At 34.8% G+C, this 19464-nt stretch overlaps 1 protein-coding gene and 1 long non-coding RNA gene across 4 annotated transcripts; both read right to left on the bottom strand.

Moving 5' to 3' along the window:
- Positions 1 to 3230: 3230 nt before the first annotated feature.
- On the bottom strand, positions 3231 to 10027 carry LOC130737614 (uncharacterized). 3 transcript variants are annotated; one of them, XR_009018814.1, is made up of 11 exons: positions 9808 to 10027; positions 9435 to 9676; positions 9244 to 9344; positions 9048 to 9129; positions 8873 to 8953; positions 8721 to 8787; positions 8553 to 8631; positions 4311 to 4368; positions 3818 to 3917; positions 3540 to 3635; positions 3231 to 3458 (listed from the first exon to the last, which is right to left on the bottom strand). It is a non-coding gene; the product is annotated as an uncharacterized LOC130737614 (long non-coding RNA). The 3 variants fall into 3 exon arrangements; XR_009018816.1 differs by having other exon boundaries at positions 9435 to 9531; XR_009018815.1 differs by lacking the exon at positions 3818 to 3917.
- Positions 10028 to 18533: 8506 nt separating this feature from the next.
- LOC130735260 (probable trehalose-phosphate phosphatase D) lies at positions 18534 to 19225 on the bottom strand. Its single transcript, XM_057587333.1, has 3 exons — positions 19162 to 19225; positions 18920 to 19060; positions 18534 to 18772 (listed from the first exon to the last, which is right to left on the bottom strand). Exons 2-3 carry the CDS (start codon positions 19055 to 19057, stop codon positions 18617 to 18619), a joined length of 294 nt encoding a protein of 97 aa, XP_057443316.1. The 5' UTR covers positions 19058 to 19060; positions 19162 to 19225; the 3' UTR covers positions 18534 to 18616.
- Between the last annotated feature and the right edge of the window lie 239 nt (positions 19226 to 19464).

The following is a 19464-nucleotide window of genomic DNA, read 5'->3' as shown; positions in this document are numbered from 1 at the left end:
CTCACTGTTGTTCCTTTGTTATGATTGTCTACATTTTAGCTAATGTTTTGTGTCTGTGGCAAGATGTTAGACACGATGTTAGCTTAACATCTTGTCTGTGACATTTGTCCCTGCGAACTGCTGTGTGTTTGGCTGATTTAATTGTGAAGCTTTGGATTGATTTCGTGATAATCCAAGTTAGGGTTTTTGAAGAAGCTTATGTGTGCTATTTAGGATTTATATTATAGTGGAATCAAATCTGCTCAAGAATATTTTATTTGGTTTAAATTTAGAAGATTATATCTTTTTATTTTCAAATCTTTTTTGATAAGATTTGGTACTGTTTAAAAAGATTTGTTCCTGATCTGTTTTGTGGACTCTACTTTCGTGCAAGCTCATTGATGATCAAGACTTGAAGAACAACTATTTAAGGAAGCTTAACCCTAGTTGCTAGGTGGTTGTTGGGCATCAAAGAATTGTGCTTTTAGGGTTTGTGTTTTGTGAGTCCTTGTTCTATCATTTGTACACTACTCTACTGCTATAATTGTTGATAATAAGGCTTAGAGTTGGTTTGTTTTAGTTGAGTTGTAATCTCTTCATCTTATATTGCTTTTGCATGTTCAATCACTGTGGCAGTGATTGGGAGAGAAAGTGAGAGGGGGTTCTCATACTTAGGGGGAGACCTAAGTAATAAGCCACGGGTAGGAATAGGTAGAAAGGCAATGAACTGGGACAGTTCAATTAAGACCTTTTTGTACTTGATTCTCTATAATAGTGGATTATCTTTCTCGGGCTGAAGCCCTCCAAATGTAGGTGATGTTGCACCGAACTGACTTAACAATTCTCTGTGTTCTTTATTGTTTATTGTTGATTTAATATTGTGCTGCACTTCTGCTGTTATCTGCTGTACGTTGTGCCAGATGTCCTAGACATTTGGTTCGACATCTGTCCTGTGCGTGAACCAGAATTTCAATTGGCATCAGAGCAGGCACCCTATTCTATTTGGGTGAGCTCTAGGGAATATATTATGGTTTCATGGACAACATTATGGATGGAAGAATATCAATCTATATGCCCCCAATTTTGGATGGTACCAATTATGACTACTGGAAGGCTCGAATGATGGTGTTTCTCAAATCTATGGACAGTATAACATGGAAGGCTATAGTCAAGGGGTGGAAACATCCTGTGATAGCATCCACAACTGATTCGAAGCCTGAAGAAAAGTGGACAAAGAAAGAAGATGACGAAGCTCTTGGAAACTCCAAAGCCTTGAATGCTATTTTTAATGGAGTTGAAAAAAATATGTTCAGGCTAATCAACACATGTACTGTGGCTAAAGAAGCATGGGAGATTCTCAAGACTGCCCATGAAGGAACATCAAGAGTTCGTATCTCAAAGCTTCAGCTTCTTACAACTCAGTTTGAAACTATGAAGATGAATGAAGATGAATCCATATATGAGTTCCACATGCGTATAAGAGATCTAGCCAACTCTTCTTTTGCCCTAGGGGAACCTATGTCTGAAGAAAAGTTAGCATGAAATATTCTCAGGTCTCTCCCCAAGAGGTTTGATATGAAGGTAACTGCCATTGAAGAAGCCCAAGACATCAGTAACATCAAGGTTGATGAACTCATTGGTTCCTTGCAAACCTTTGAGATGTCTCTTAATGGTAGATCTGAGAAGAAGGCGAAGAGTATAACTTTTGTGTCTAAAACTGAAGAAGATAAAGATCAGAGGGAGAAGGATACTGATGCAAGTATTGCATAACCTATATCATTTCTTAACGAAGTGTTGAAGAGTTTGGGTAGAACGTCAAATACAAATGCCCTGGACAATGTGTCGGACAATGTGAAGAATACTGAATTTCAACTCAAGGGCAAACATGAGAATGATACAACCAAGGCTATTCATGTAAAGGCTCTCATTGGAAAGGGCTATTCTGATGCTGATTGAAGTGATGGTGATGAGGAAGAACTAGTTGAAACCTACAAACTGTTGCTGCTAAGTGGGAGGAATCATGTACGTATGGTGAGAAAATGAGAAAAGAAGTCAAGGATTTGGTTGCTGAGAAGAAGTAACTTCAGAGTAATAACTCCATCTTGCAAGAAGAAGTAAAGACCATCAGCAAGTTGCGTGAGGAGAGTGAGAAGCTTCAGAGCACTAATGCTAGATTGCAAGAAGAAGTAAAGAACGCCAATAATCTACTTGCGGAAAAGAAGCAACTTCTAATCATCAATGGTAGCTTACAAGAGGAAGTTACTCTTTTGAACTCCAAGCTTGAAGGTATGACAAAGTTTATTCGTATGATAAATAATAGTACTAATGTAATAGAGGAGATTTTGGAAGTTGAGAAAACAGTTGGAGATATGGAAGGGATAGACTTCAGCTACAAGAATGCAAATACGTCTGCTTCATCTGAAATGCAAACTAAGCAACCAATGCCAGACCCAATGTCACATCATGTTGTACGACATGTGTACCCTCAGTTCACAAAATCCAAGAAATCTACTTGGAGATGTCATCACTGTGGTAAACTTGGTCATATCACTACACCAAAAAATGGCTTTTACAGCGGTTTTTTTTTGCCTTTTACAGCGGTTTTCAGCGGTCCAGAACCGCTGTAGATCTCGCCGCTGTAAAAGCCTTAACAGCGGTTCTAACCGCTGTAAAAGACTCATTATTTACAGCGGTTGATTTAATAAAACCGCTGTAAATACATACCTACAACAGCTGTTCTCTAAAATAACCGCTGTACTTGAGTCTTCTTTTACAGCGGTTTCAGGCGGTAACCGCTGTATTTGATAATATATATTACAGCGGTTGCGGTTCCACCACGGAACCGCTGTAATTTGTTTTTTATTTTTTTAGTTGAATTAATTACCACACCTGTTCAGCCAAAAGATCAACATTTCTTTTTTTTTTTTTTCTGAAAAGAAGATATATTGATCATAATTTAACCGAAAGGGTACACATTTCAAAAGCTATGAAAGCTGACTGCAAAATCAATACACATCACCAAACTAAAACAAGGTATAACACCGTAACATAAGCTAAAACAAGGTATAACATATAAGCACAGTAACATCTCATGTAAACAGAACCTCTGTTCTTATAGCAAGCATATGGACAGTAATTTCATGACAGCAAAAAAAAATCCCATAAATGAGTTTTCCAGACAAAAAGATCAACATTTTCTAAACACAGGATATCAACTCAGCCATAAAATAAACATTTTCTGAACTTCAGCATATCAAAACCAATATATCTAAATATCAAAAGCCTCATAAATTCGAAGCAATTTCTAAAGTGCATAATATCTCAACCACGTCCTTAACTTCATCTACCACCATCTCATAGATAACTATCCAATAGATTAAATACTAAAAACAATTGTAAAAAACATAAGCAGCCCACTCATCTTTAACTTCACGCAATTGCTCTTCATTGTAGGAAACGAACTGACAATCTTCAAAATACTACAAAACAGCATAAAAATAGAGTTAAGTTACAATTAGAGCTTTTAAAATCCAATGCGAACGCATATCAAAGTTTCTTACTTTCGTTGGGATCACAAGTTGTTGGTGAGTGATGATATCTTTCATGAACTTCATCACGTAATATCCGCAATCAACACTATTAGTCTGACGAGGGCACTACAAAAGCCAAAGAATAAACACTAAATGAATGATGTAAACTCAGATATCTTTGTTCTATATAGAAAACTTCATGTAAATAAGAGAGGATAAAACTCCAAAATTCAAAACACATGTAGTTTTCAAGGGTGATATGATAAACTTCTTTCATTTTATTTTATTTTTGATAGCAGTAGTTGCACCATTAGGTTCAGGTATCCCTTCTTTTTTCAAGATGCTCTCCCCTTGACCTTGACCAGAGACTCCTTTGCTGCACAATCTCTTACACTCATCAAAATCCACCTATATCACATTGAATAGCAAGCATTGTGCTTAATGAACTCAATGATCTGCCAAATATGTGTTGATGGTAATTATCATTATTGAATACATATCAAACTCTATTACTTGTTGATACTTGATCAGTTCAAAAAAACAAATGATAATGAATCAAAACTAATGCTACAATTCAGAAAGAATCAAACTGTTTATAAGGCATTGCAGGTATACATCAGCTAACACAAAATCACCTGGATTAAAAAAGAGGATATGGTACAGAAACAGAAATCACATTATATAAATTGAAAATGGTAAAAAGATCATGAAATGTGATTTTTACAAACAGGAATTAGTGAAGGATATATAGGACAGAGGACAAGATAATTCTTACATTCATATTTTTAATAAATGACTTACCTTAACTGCAAACTTCACTCCTTAATATAAGGGGTCATTATGTTTTTTAAATTAATTTCTGAAAAAAGTCAAAGAAACATAACAGTCAAATCACTGATTAATAGAATCAATTTTTGAAATTGCAAAAGGCATATTTGGAAATACATTCAACATAATCGTAAGAAAGCAGCTAGTGAACATTCAAAAAATTAAGGATATCTTAACTATATAGCAATTGAAATTCCAAGTGGAGTGTAGACTGGCAATTGAACTACCCAACAAATTGATAAAACTTATCTCTGTAGCATCTTCAGTTTCAAACACATCCCAATGGAGAATTTTTAGAAACCTAGAGTGAACATTACCTAAAGCAGAACAAAGACAAAAAAGAAAAGAAAAGGTATATTATGCATTGTAAGGCCCAAGTTTTAACGCTTTGGATAAGTGAATAAAATAAAAGAGTTTATTGGATTAAGATAAATTTGTGAAGGAAAAAGGTTCAGGAAAAGTCCAAGAATTTATCGAAAAACCGATAAGAGTTATAGCACGACTAACATACGCTTAATCCTAGGTCAAAGGTATTAGTGAATAGTTAATTTACGCTTTAGGACACGATGGAAACTAATTCCAAAAATCCTCAGAGAAATGTTAGAACTTCTCTTTTCCGTCCTTAAACAATTATTTCGATGCGAAATCCTGGAAAGTACGAACGTCAAATTCCAATTCTCGGAAGTTTGCCGAAACGGAATCCCTGATAGTTCGAGAAACCTAAGATCGACAGACGATGAAGACTTTTTCTATTCGGAGCTGCAAATGAAGATTCCACCCGCGTTCTCCTATTTCTCTCGTCATTCCTAATCTTTCTTCAGAAGGAAGTTTTCTCATCCGACGATCACTGCAAAAAGTAGTTTTTCGGGATAAACCGACTTGAACCGACTCACACCGATTTGGTATCATTTGGTTTAATTCCAAGAATCCTGTTTTGAGTTCTGGAATTCTGTCGCCAGAACCTATCTTAGAATGCGCAGAGGAACGCGCAGGAAAAATCGGAATCGCAAAAAAATCATTTTTCCGCATTTTCCAAAACCTATAAATAGCTCAAAAATTAGATTTTTTGCCAAAAACTACCCATTTCCCTCCCCAAACCCGCGAGCATCAAGAGAGAGAGAGATCCGGATCTTCGTCGTTTCTTGCCCGTTTGCTTCACCGATCGTCGCTAATCGAAGACCTCGAGGTAGGTAAACTATACTCTCCTTCGAATCGTCGTTTCTGTCCACTTCTCCTACGTCTTTCTGAGTTCAAAATTTTGAGGTTTTTGAAAAACTGTTCAAATACGCTGATTTCAGTGTCTAAACTTCTTCCCTGCATGCTCCTGAGCGTGTTCTGCGGATTAGATTTTGTCAAATGTCGACGAAATGCCGCCGGGATCAATTTCTACCTTAAATACCCATTTTTCGGCAAAGTCGCAACCTTTGGGCTGAAATCTATCGACCTGGCTTAGTGCTAGTAGGATTTGTCGTCATAAACGTCGTTGTGGACGTCCTCATCCAATTTGTTTTTCAAAAATCCAATTTTGAAATTTTGAGCTAAAAATAATGACCAAACTACCCCTATATCAGTTTTCGATCCGAAAATTTTTCCGAGCTTAGAACCGTCTTAGTTACGGCTTATGTTAACCTAGGAACCAAGTTTGATCGAAGAAAAATCTACCCTCCCAATTAAGGAAAGTGGCCGAGAGCTATACCAAGGGGGGAGGAAATCCGACTTTTTCGAAAACTTGTCTTAACGCGTTAGATTGTCGTACCACAGAGTTTGTAATGTACCGTGTAACCCTAGGACTTATTGCTTGCTGAGTTTCTGACTCAATGTGTTGATTTCTGTGATTTTGGCTTAAGGTTCTTTTGAGGAGTTTCCTGGAGATCAAGGCGAGGAACGTGAAGGAGGTTGTGAGGAAAACGCTGGAGGAGTTACAGGTGAGGGGTACTCTCTGAATTACTAGATAATGCTTTAGGGGTCGACAAATTCGACTTGATTTATGTGTTATGCACTAAATTGCTAAATGTCTGAATTGTTCTCTGAGGCTTCGGCCGACCTTGCTGAGTATTTGATGCCATGATATTGTGTGCTAAATGATTCACATGCTACGTGCTACATGGTTAACTTAGGATGTGTTGGATTATGCTGTTTATGCTTTTGACTGAGCTGTTTTATTTATGCTATTCCACTTGTACCTGAGATTCTGAGGAGTGAGGATTACGGGCAGGTCATGCCAAATTTTTATGAGATTTTTGAGAGAGTTTGAAAGGACGAACGAAGTTCGGACCTTGTTATGTTTTAATGGATCGAGACCTTCTCAGGGAATTATTTGGGATTATGGGATCCCTGAAACTCATAGGAAGTATCATAAGACTAAACGAAATCTATTTTCTCAAGGAAAATTCATAAGACATTAATCAATCTCTAAACCCCTTGAACAATGATAACAACTTTAGATAAGAGCTTAGAGCCTGAATATTAGTCTTGAAGATATGATAAGTGTCGTCGAGTCCAAGTTTTGAGGAACTTACAAGTTTTCGAGTATGTTGATACTCTTTTGCTCGATGAGCAGGTTAATGTTTGGCTATCTAAAGTTTAGCCGGAAACTATGAGTTTCCAAGTACAATCGTACTCTTTCGCTCGATGAGCAGTTTATTGTTTGGCTATCTAAAGTTTAGCCGGGAACTTTAAGTTCCAAGTACTTCGGTACCTTTTCGCTCGATGAGCAGTTTATTGATTGGCTATCTAAAGTTTAGCCGGGAACCATGAGTTCCAAAGTACATTCTTCTTCTTTTGATTAATTCATTTTGTCGCAGAATCGACATTTGCCTTAGGGTATTCTTTTTAGAGACTTTAAGTTATTTAGAACACGTGGCGACGTGTCGGGTGAGGTCGGAGACGTTGTTTGGCTAATCACTTGCATTCATGCACTCATTTTGAGGTTAATACACGGCGTGATACCGGACCTCGGTGGATTCCAAAATGGTCATAAGACCCGGATTTCCATATTTAGGACACTACGGTGGTCCTCAGTAGCAGACGGAATGGCAGACCTACGGGTTCACTGCTGATCTGACTACTTTTGTGTGGTGTAAGAGACGCCCGAGCGGAATGGTCCCACTATGGCCGGTGTTAGGGCTGACTCGTTGGTGTCCATCCTTCTTCCGGAATGCATTTTGTTAACCAGCATTGCATTTCATGCAACATACATTCTGACTTGTTTGCTGAGTGTGATTGGTACTTGTTTACCCTATTTGAGGCATGCTAATTGTTATTATGATCTTTTATATTTTTTGCGATACATGCAACCCTAGGATGTTATCCCTAAACTCTAAGCCTGAGAGGCTAATAATTATTATCCCATATATATATATATCTGGCTTTAATATTTATATAATTCTTTGGAGTTGACCCTCGCGTCTTCTGTGTGTGTTTGGGCGGACTACGCCTTTGTCAGATGTCCATGGCGGACCGGTTCACGATGGTTCACCCATCAGGGGAAACTAGGTTGAAGAAGCTTGATCAGGAGGACTACGGTTCAGGGGTGGTCGACCCCGCTGGCCACCGAGCGACTTACTCGAGATGGGATTAGTGTAGGAGTAGAGTCTTAGCTCTGACCGTCATTGTTTCTTTGGGGACATGGTAGTTTCCCGCCTATAGCTTTTTGTGTGGTTCCTCTACGGGGATCACAGAGAGTTGGTTGGGCTAAGAGGTCTTGTTTTAGGCCATCTGGGCTAACTCATTCTCATTTTGAGGGATAGTGTTGCGGACACTTGACTTTTCTTTTGGTTTGTACTTTTGCCTACGGGCGTTACTCTCTTTTACTTTCCGTCACTGGAGGTTTACTCGTGACGTGATTTACAACTTACAGTGGGGGCTGTAATCATATTGTATATTAGTTCTGTTATCTTCGTTTTAGAGTTTCATCTCTTTCTGTCTTTACTTACATTATCGAAAAAAATAATTCACGTTTTTCCGCTTAAGTATTTCTTTTTGGTTACTAAAGTGACGCCACCGAAATCGGGGTGTTACATGCATTACCTAAAGAGATGACTGCAACCAAAACAATTGTTTTTTTTGTAGATAAGCATTAGTCTTATAGAGCCATAAACTAAAAATCAAGTACTTCTGCTTATTGTTTTAAACAAAACCTTTTAGACTATCAGTTTTGGGACTTGAGAGGGAAGAATTAACAGGGGAAGTTTCATACACAAGTGCAGAATTTACCTTGATTTGTCATGTAAACTGCAACATTGAATTCTGCAGCTATCTTTATCAATCAAGAAAGCATTTGTGCCAGTTTTGACTGCAATGGTTATTTTTCATATCAGCAAAAAATGACATAGAGAAGGGAAAATGTTGATGTAAAGGAATTTAAATTACCGATTCATATACCTGGCGCTGCAAGCTCTCCTCTTACTGAAAAGTCCACCCTATACAAAGCAACCACTGAATCTACAATCTGCCATAAGTCAATTCTGTTAACTCTCCATATCCCATAATATTGCAATTGAAGATAACTTTGTTCAATGTCAGTAACATCACACCAGTTCTTCAGACATTTTAGCAGCTAAGCCAAGGATGAGGTTGTACTGATGCTCATAAGTGTAGGCACGAGCATAGATAATCTTGCAGTCACAAATAGATGATGGTGAGCAGTCAGCACAAAATTATTTCTCTCCAGTACCCAATTGAATGATCCAGGAAATAGAGGAAGCTTACATTATCCAAAAACCATGTAATAATGCGATTAACAATGTATATATCTCAGGTAAAAGATCCCAGGCAGAAACATGATTTCCATCTAAAATTTGAAAACAAAGAATCATATAAGACAAATCATTACAATTAATTTTACAATCACAAAATGACTCAAGTGTTTGACTAAAAATTATCTCAGCGAAACTTTTCAACTCACATTCACTTTGACATCTGTAGTGAAGTTCTTGTTCTTTAGCTTAGTGCTAACATCTGCCAGATATATCTTGCCCTTCTTGACACACCAGTTGAAGTGATTTCCTGAATATAGAAACTCATCAAAACTATGAGAACACATATATCCTAAAGACAAAACCTAGAAGAATTATACAGAGAATCTAGCAATTGTACCTGGGCTACCTGCGTATAGCTCTTCCTAATATTTTGTGATGTTCAAGCTCTCACATGGAATACTATTAATGTTATCCCGTTCAGACACCTTAGCAAGCTGCTTCAATAATCACCACAGCAAAGAAATGAAAAACAAAACCTATGTGTAATGAGAACATAAACGACTCAAAATATATCAATATCATCTCTCAATTAGATCCAGGAGTAAATTCATAGAAGAGGAAAGAGCAGGAAGCCATGAACTGCAAATCCAAGGGAAAAAAAACAAAATCTCAATCAAATAACAAAACATAGATGGAAAAAAAAGACTGAGATTGTGAGGAATCTTCTCACTAAGAGAATCAGGATTTGCTATAAACATAAAACCTCTTACCTTTATGGAGGATCTAGAGAATTTGGGACCCTAAATCAAATAGCAACTCTGAGAATGAGAACAGAGCAACAACCGTGCAGGAAGCGACCCAAAACAAGAGAGGCAGCGGCGCAGCAGGGACGGAGGCAGAGGCGGCGGCGGCAGCGGAAGGGATGGAGGCGGCGACGGCTTTGAGAGAAGTAGCAGGTCGAGATTACGTCGTGAGGAGGTAGCAGAGGGGTGAAAGATGTAACTGGTAAAAAATAAGGGTTTGCAGTTACAGATGTAATTTTACAAAATCAATAAAGAAAATAATACTTATATATACAAAACGAATAAACTGACATAAAGCGCGTAATAGCCCAGTGGAAAGGACTCATTATATTTTATTAAGGGAACCTGGGTTCGATCCACGGAACCTGAATTCTTGATTTTTATTATTTACGTTACTTTTACAGCGGTTAGTTTAATAAACGCTGTAAATAGTGGAACCTATTTTTTACAGCGGTCAGTATATAAACCGCTATAAAAGCCTATTACCGCTCCGTGGTTTTGTGTTTACAGCGCCTTCTAAGAGAACCGCTGTTAAAAGGTAATGCTTTTACAGCGGTTAGTTTAGTAAAACGCTGTAATAGCCCATCAACCGCTCCGTGTTTGTGTTGTTACAGCGGCTGCCACCTAAACCGCTGTAAAAGGGGCGCTGTAAAAGCCCTTTTCTGGTGTAGTGTATAAGGCCCTACTGTTACAAACTATATGGATATCCTCAGTCTCATGATCAACCAAGGACTAATCCACAAGTAGCTCCAGCAAGGAAAGAGTGGAAACCTAAAGAAGGAGTTAGAGTCAAGTTCTTCGGCGAGGAAGAGATGTCTCAACAGCCATCTAGGGTGAACAGATCATATTCAAAGGATGTTGCTCTTCTTAAATCTCATAGTTCTGGTGTAGAAGTTATAAAGGAGTGGAGGAAGAAATTTGTTGCTGCAAGTTCTCTTGGAGTCTCAAATGCACCAGCAACTGTTCATGCAAGCATAGGTGAATTTGTAAGTACAGATCCTAATGCTATTGTGCCTAGTGTGATTCATGAGATATCAGTTGAATCTGTTTATGTTCCCAATGTTGAGCCCCATGTTGAGACATTAGTTGAGACCACTTCAGATGTGAATATGGAACCCTCTGCTGGAAATCCAAACCCATTGTTGACACATCTGAACTTGATTTCCAAATCCATCAGTCTACCTTGGGTTCTGAACCATCTACCGGTCGTAATAAGTCAGTTATTGAAAATGTTCATGAATTGTTGTCGTTCTGGTCTTAGAAGTGATGGTTTGTTTATGCAGAAGACCCTTTGCCAAATTGTGGTAATAAGGGGGAGTAATTAGTATTTGGTATATGGTTTTCTACTTTGGTGGTTTGGTAGCTTCTTGCTACTGTGAAGTTGAGTGTTATGTTCAAACAACATCTTGTTGTTTGCTATGATTGTCTATGTGCTGAACTCTAATCTGGTTTTGTTACTGCACTATGGTGTGTTTCTGCACTAATAGCTATGTTGATATATTCTGATTTCTCTTCTCTGATGATTCAAGCTGCAAATATTTTGAAGAGTCTTTATGGTAGTGGATTGTATTAGCTAAAATTTGACAAAGTGGGAGATTGTTATTCCTTTGTTATGATTGTCTACATTTTAGCTAATGTTTTTAGTCTGTGGCAAGATGTCAGACACGATGTCTTAACATCTTGTCTGTGACATTTGTCCCTGCGAACTGTTGTGTGTTTGGCTGATTTAATTGTGAAGCTTTGGATTGATTTCGTGATATTCAAGTTAGGGTTTTTGAAGAAGCTTCTGTGTGCTATTTGGAATATATTATAGTGGAATCAAATCTGCTCAAGAGGATTTGATTTGGTTTAAATTTAGAAGATTATATCTTTTTATTTTCAAATCTTATTTGATAAGATTTGGTACCGGTTTAAAAAGATTTGTTCCAGATCTGTTTTGTGGACTCTACTTTCGTGCAAGCTCATTGATGATCAAGACCTGAAAAACAGCTATTTAAGGAGGCTTAACCCTAGTTTCTAGGTGGTTTCTTGGGCATCAAAGAATTATGCTTTTAGGGTTTGTGTTTTGTGAGTCCTTGTTCTATTATTTGTACACTACTCTACTGCCATCATTGTTGATCATAGGGCTTATAGTTGGTTTGTTTTAGTTGAGTTGTTATCTCTTCATCTTATATTGCTTTTGCATGTTCAATCATTGTGGCAGTGATTGTGAGAGAAAGTGAGAGGGGGTTTTCATACTTAGGGGAAGACCTAAGTAATAAACCACTGGTAGGAATAGGTAGAAAGGCAGTGAACTGGGGCAGTTCAACTAAGACCTTTTTGTACTTAATTCTCTATAATAGTGGATTATCTTTCTCGGCTGAAGTGTAACATCCCAATTTTTTGAAAAACATAATAACATTCAAAATATTAAGTAAAGCCTTAAAGTTAAATTAGGTATTTTTTTTAGGCCTTGAAAGTTAGCTCAAAATCATACAACTATATAACCCTATAATTATAATAACAATATGCAATTAAAATGAAGTAAGAAATCTTTTTATTAATTCACAAAATATTAAATATTAAATATGATGAACAAAACATATGTTTAGTGCGTTTATAATTTTACATTTTACCTTACAAAAGGCAAACTTGTATGGCAAGTAATGGGTTTATAGAGAAAGATTTAGGTAAAATATCTTTGATCGATTAAAATAATATTAATTTCAAAAAATATATATATATATATATCTTAACTTTAAGTTCCCATTAATTAATATCGCCCACATAAGAGAGGTAGAAATAAAAGAGAAATAAGTGAAATTAATATAATAAATGGTACGAAAGATAAAATTAGTAGAGATGATATAAAAGAGATAATGAGTGTAAATACATTAGTTGATTAAACTAAAAGATATTTTATCAAAACTAATGATGAAGAACCAAAGTGGAACTACTGAGGAAAAGCTACGTGTCCTATAACACACAATGATTAGAAGTTATACGTGGTTGGTTAGCATTGATTTGAAAATAATAATATTAAAAATTAGGGTGCAACGTGGTGCAAGAAGATGATCTAAGTGAGGCTATAAATAGGGGCAATGGGGCATCAGATGGGTCACAACAAGAATTGGAAAGGAAATGAGAGATTAGTGGGGAAGAGAAATAGATAAGTGTGAGGAAGAGGAGAAGAAACAAGTGAGGGAGAGAAAGAGTGAAAGAATGAAGAGAGACAGAGTGTTATGTGTGAGGAAAAATGTAGAGAAAGAAAGAAAAAGAGGAGATGGAGCCGTGGGTAGGAAGGAAGACATGAGGGAAAATATAAATTAGTAAGATCATAATTATATCTACTCTATTTAAATTAAATCTACTATATATTTTTATAAGTATATCTAGCCAGTTTATTATGTACACTCAATTTTAATTTTATGATTACACTAGTACTTTTGACCCGTGCGATGCACGGGGATATTCATTTTTGTTTATTGTATGAAATTTTTTCAAATTTGTGTTATGTTTATTAAAATATAATTTATAAATTAAAAGGACATACATAATTTTTTATATAAGAAAACACAAATTTGTAAAATTTTTCCATGAAGAATGTGTTCATTTTATTTTGTAGAAGCACAACTATTTAATTTATTCTTGGGTTTTGTGTTTAATGTTGCACTATTTAATTTAGTTTTTTTATAGAGGAAACAAATTTCTTTGTACCCGTGTGTTGCACAGGGGTATTATTTTGTTTATCGAGTATAAAAAAAGTTATGCATTAAAAAAATTAAAATTTTTAAATATAAGTAAACTTAAATTGTGAAGTGTTTTTTTGTGTGTCGTATGTCTTTGTATTTATTTTGCAGTAGCGTAATAATTATATTAATTTGTGTTTTAACATTTATTTCAATGTTGAACTATTTAATTGGATAGGGGAAGATTCAGGGATCGATTATTGACGGGTACAATTTATCTTTTCGATGTACCAAAAAAAATAACTGTTTATTTTAGAGAGATGAAATATTATATATATATACCTAAGAAAAGACATGGAGTAAATAATAATTATACTAATATATTTTTTTCAAATAGAATGATTACATTAAGAGTTAAATTTGATATTTTGATTGACCCGTTGGCTTTCCCGAAATATAAGAAAAAAATAGAAGAACACAATAATTAGTATAATGAGATAAATATATTTAGATTTTTACCCAATAATTCCTATCTTTTTACCCATTGGATTTCTGTAATTGATATTAAACTTTTTAATTAGTGTGTAAATTAAATAAACACCAAAAAAATATCTAAGTATAAGTGACACGGTTAGTAAAAAGTTTATTGTAACATTCATATCAAATTTAATTTCTAAAGAATAATACTAATATTTATTTATATATTGTATAAATTTGATATTAATTTTCTATGTCCTGTGAAATTCCTTAACTGATATTTTATATCCCAAGAAAATTTATCTTGTCTTATGGTGTTTCGTAATTGATATTTTATTTTTATTTGATGTATAAATTATTAACCAAACAATTAATATTAATATTAATAATTTGATATGTAACAAATATTAACTATTTTTTTGAAAAAAAAAACTATAAATTTGATGAAGCCGGAAGGATTAGTCCAACATTTATTTTGACATTCATATTAGATTTAATGTTTAAATCCCTACCTTTTTCACCCAGAAAAAACTACCTTTAATTTTTAAAAGATTAATATTAATATTAATTAAAATATTTTACAAATAAAATAATTTACCATGTCTTATGGAGTTCAATAATAAATATTAATTTTTATTTAGTGTGTAATTAATTTAACTAAACACTAAATAAAAAAATCGTAGGTGATAGGGATTTGAATTTTTTAAGATTAATATTAATATTTATATCAATAATAATATTAATTAATATATAATATAAAACAATATTTTATCAATTCCCATGAATTTTCGTCATAGATATTCACTTTCTTAAGATTAATATAAATATTAATTTATATATTCTATAAAAAATTAAACATCTATAATATTCTATGGAATATCATAACCGATAATAACCATTTATTTTGGTGAGATTGCATTCTTATAAATTTTAATGTTTTAACATCCACATTTATAATATCCCATATAACACTGTAACTGATATTAACCATTTATTTTGGTGAATAATTTTTGCATTCTTATAAAGTTTAATGTTAAAACATCCACCTCTAGAAATCTAAACTAATTGATCATGTGTTAAGGAATTTCTTCAAACATCAAATTAATTTAACTACTTTATCATTATAATTAACCACAAACTAATGCAATATAACGAACTAACTAACCACTTACAAAAATGATATAAATTACTGTTACCCTCTCGGAGCATGAAAAAATATGCATTTCAATTTATCAAAAAAAAAAAATCTCCCTTCAATAATAAAGTTTTATCTTTGTCAATTCACCATGAATAACTCAATTAATATTGAATATAGCTGATATATTACAATGGTGGCTAGACAAATTAAGAAAGCTCAAACTTTCTGATGCAATAACATGATGTTCATAGCATACCCTTAAATTAAGTATAGCAAGTAACACTTGGAAACATATCAAGAAAGTTGAAGAAACAAAGAAAAGTCATTTATGACACTATTGTTGTCCGGCTTCTCAGAATAATCCTTTTCTTCTTCTTCCTCTTCCTTCTCTTCCCCCCTCTTCGTTCTTTTCAATAGGAGTTGTCCCACCTGGCTTATGCCTTTCCCTTTCCTACTCTTGTCATTATATGCATTCAACAATAAATCAGCTTGTGTATTGAATGGCCACAAATAGAGAAAAAAAATAGTTGGACTTATAAGAGAGTCAGTGGAAAGTTAGAACTTATAATTGTTGTAATGGAAAGGGTTAGTGGAAAGTTTTTATTGTCATTGATATTTAATGTTTAAACTGTCACCTTTTATTTTTCAGGATTAATGTTTTGTATAAATACTAACTAACTAATCATGCCATCTGGAATTCCCTAACTGATATTAATTACTAATATGTAATCACTAAATTCTTCAATAACCACACTAAGCACATATAAATGAAAAAGAAGATGTCACATTTGACCTTATAAGACCTTATAAGAGAGATCTTCCAAAATGAGGGCATTGAAACTTGTAAATGTATGAGTGGTAATTCTTGGCCTTAAGAAACTAAAAACAATATCATTTTAATAGAAAGTAGAAGAGAGATTTTGTTAATAATTAGGAGAGAATAAATTGAGATAACAGTATGAGGAGAGAATAACATGAATTATAGTATTGGAAAACTTTTTTTGAGCCAGGGGATACTTCATAAGATGTCATTTTTTAAATCATGCACTCATATGAGGAATAAAATAAAGAAGATAACAACATAATGTGAAAAACAAATTGAATTGAGGTATAAAGACTGTATCTTACTGGAGTGGATGAGGAAAAATAAGAATAAAGAAGACAACAACCTAATGCGAAAAAACAAATCGTAGGAAAATTAGAAGTCTGAACTCTGAAGTCAAAATGCAGAAAAAGGGAAAAAGGAAGGGTTCTTACCGCAGTTGGAGATAATGATCTTGCTCTTTGTGGATTTCTTCCATCTCACGTCGTTTTCCACAAAACAAACGGTAGAAAAATTTAGAAGAAGGGTTCTTACCACAGTTGGAGAAGATGATCTTCCCCTTCACTGTTTGCTTCATTCTTGCTTCGTTTTCTCGAGACGAATCTTTTGGGAGACAAAACCCCTGCTTCCTCCCCAAAATCAACTGCAGAAAGTAAAGATCGATAGGAATTAGCCTGAGAGAAGGGAGGAGAAGAAGAAATGGTGGGAAGAGAGGAGAAATAAATATAAATGGAAAAAAAATCAGAGCAACAAAGCAACCTATAAATGATATAGCTACAACTCTCATTGCCACAACTTTCGGCTTATATAAAGATAAGACAGGAGCTAACACTTAATAAAATTTCCTCTCCATATTCTGATTTGATAAACAAAAATATATTCAACTTCTGTGAACCATGGGGTCATCAAATCTTGTACTCATACATGCAATTTGCAAACTCAGTTGAGCTGCACATACATACATAGCAACAAAATAGTCAGCCATTAACAACATAACAGTCCAAGCAGAATCACTGAAATGGTTAACATTGATTTGTCTATTTCCTTTCCCTAATTATCTAACTTGAAATATCAAAGATTATTCCCTTTAGTATCCACTGCTATCATCATATAATGAACTTCTAAAAAAATTGAATTTTCTAACAGAATAATTAAAGGGTAAGTGGAATTGAAAAAATATTTGTTGAAAGCGAGAGCGAGGTAGTCAAAATTTTATAAGAAAGGGCTTTCTAACTTAATATTTAAAGATAACTGGCATCCACAACTATCAAATAATCAGAACTCTAAAGGGACTTTACCTAGAATTTAAATTGTATAAACCCTTTAGCATGTATCCTTCTCGCGAAACAGATTTTGTAGGTGGTCATAACCGAATCACAATGAAGCTTATTGACATTAGTTCTGCAGCTTTCTCTTTTAGTCCCAACTACCATCTTCCAGATTTAAGAGATAGTTGCATAAATCTATCAAATGGGAAACTATCTTAGCATTCTGCAGGTCTGCTCAACAATGAGAGAAATGAGAAAGGAAAACTATAAGCACTAAATAATGAGAGAAATGAAATTAAAAACTTCTCATAGATATAACTCAGTACCCAACCTGCACATCTAAAAAATAAAAACATTATTACAGAGATAGGGACAGAAACACACAAATGTGGAAAGAAGCCAAGCTGGTGCAGAAAACGTGTTGGGTACTGATTCTGGGGTTATCTGATTCTGGTGCACAAAAGAGATCAGAATCAGTTTGACTTCTTCCCACAATTAGTATCACCAAATTTGTTGGGTGCACAAATCCATACAGCTAGGATGTATAGATGCCAGAACATAGCAGAGGCAAAATTTGTTATGTAATCATTCATCCTTTTAGTTGCCTTTTTACCTCTCATCAACTTTTCACTACTTTTCACTTCATCATCATCATGCATATATATCCCATTGAAAATTAAAAGCTATAAAAGAGGAATAAGTAAAACCAAAAATTGGTTATGACAAAAGACAAAGGAAAGACATCGGTACTTAAATATAAGAAAATGGATAAGAAAATTATCAAATATCATCAAGGTGATACCTAACTTTGAAGTTCATCAAGTAAATCACGTATCCTTCATTTAGATTAGGGCCTGCAAGCATGATCAATTGCAAAGGGAAAAAAGGAGTAATTCAGCACTCAGCAGGCAAGAAAGTTAAAAAGGAAATGCATAAACCTAGAACAAAAGAATGCAGTTAATGGCAAAGATGCTAACTTGCACATGAGATGTAGGGATCCAGAGAAAGAAGCATAATACCTTGCAATTGGTATGCAGATCGGTGCCGTAGGGCTTGGAAGATGTGAATGTCATGCAGAAAAACCCAAATTCTCGAGACATGAAAGCAGTAGCATCAAGGAGAAAGAGCTGAAGGAGTACATTAGTACATTCACGTAATAAGTAATAAGTAAAACTCCACATGATTTTGCAAGGATTCAATCTTGGCCGTTTAAACATTTGTAGAAGAAAAAGTAACTTTGTAAAATTAGAACTATGATACTCCATAAAAATTTGAAGAGCTGAAGTACATCTAAAGAATCATTTCCTATTATTATCATCCTCAAGTCCTTGTCTCGACATACAAACTCAAGGATAATTTGTTAAATTTAAAAAGGAACAAATTAGCCTACAATCTCATAAGTCTATTTAGTTTTCTGTAACATGTTCTTCTTCCATTTTGCTAAACATGTCAAGAAAGTCATCACATCAGCAGGGTCACGCAGAGAATATGAAGCCTTGGTCTCCTTGACAATTGAAGAAACAATGATGGGAAATCCTCTTCCAATGTGTCTTATAACCTGTATGCATTGCATCCACATCAAGTCATAATTAACTTTACAATTGCTAGCACCTTATGTTTAAGTTATGTTGCCTAGAGTGGTTTAATTAACATTCATTCCCCAAAACAAATCACTAAATGAGGTTCCTATTTTAACTAACCATACCTTAAAAGCATCTTCATCTGTTTTGTCATCTCCAAGGTAAATTGGTAGAACATCATTAAAGCTCTCAAATCCAAGAGTGTCAAGCAAATACATCAATGCACGACCTTTATCCCAGTTTACATTTGGGCGTATCTCCATAACCTGATCATGGATGTTGAACTTATGTCAAGTTTAATAATCTCTTTGATTCATAAAACTAAGATAAGAATAAAGTCTAAGCCAGAAACTGAAGAATGAACAACATGTCAAATCCATATCCATAACCACATGAACATCAAACAGGAAGATGCTGTCAAAGGTTTGCACACAAAGAAACAATGGAGAAAAAGCCAAAGCAATAGAAAAACCATGAATTTTTTTTTAAAACTCACCGAAAACTGAAGTTCCTAATGGACGGAACAGTTTCCCCTGTTCGCCATCGACGACGACACAGGTTGTGTCCTCTACATCTTCTGCACCAACCACCTATCTCCCCTACCTCGCACGCCGCCGGAGCCCTCAGGGTCTTCACCTCGTCTCCGATGCCGCTGCGGCAAAAACGACAG

The sequence above is a fragment of the Lotus japonicus genome, chromosome 2 (assembly GCF_012489685.1).
Source record: "Lotus japonicus ecotype B-129 chromosome 2, LjGifu_v1.2".
Classification (NCBI taxonomy): Eukaryota; Viridiplantae; Streptophyta; class Magnoliopsida; order Fabales; family Fabaceae; genus Lotus; species Lotus japonicus.
The sequence above is the reverse complement of the archived record's forward strand: the minus strand, read 5'-3'. Positions and strand labels throughout refer to the sequence as shown.

What these genes read in the sequence shown, in the direction of transcription:
- LOC130735260 (XM_057587333.1), bottom strand. Translation starts at nt 19,057, where the DNA reads ATGGAGATACGCCCAAATGTAAACTGGGATAAAGGTCGTGCATTGATG. An exon ending in CAGATGAAGATGCTTTTAAG is followed by an intron (nt 18,773 to 18,919) that starts GTATGGTTAGTT and finishes CAATGCATACAG; the next exon opens with GTTATAAGACACATTGGAAG.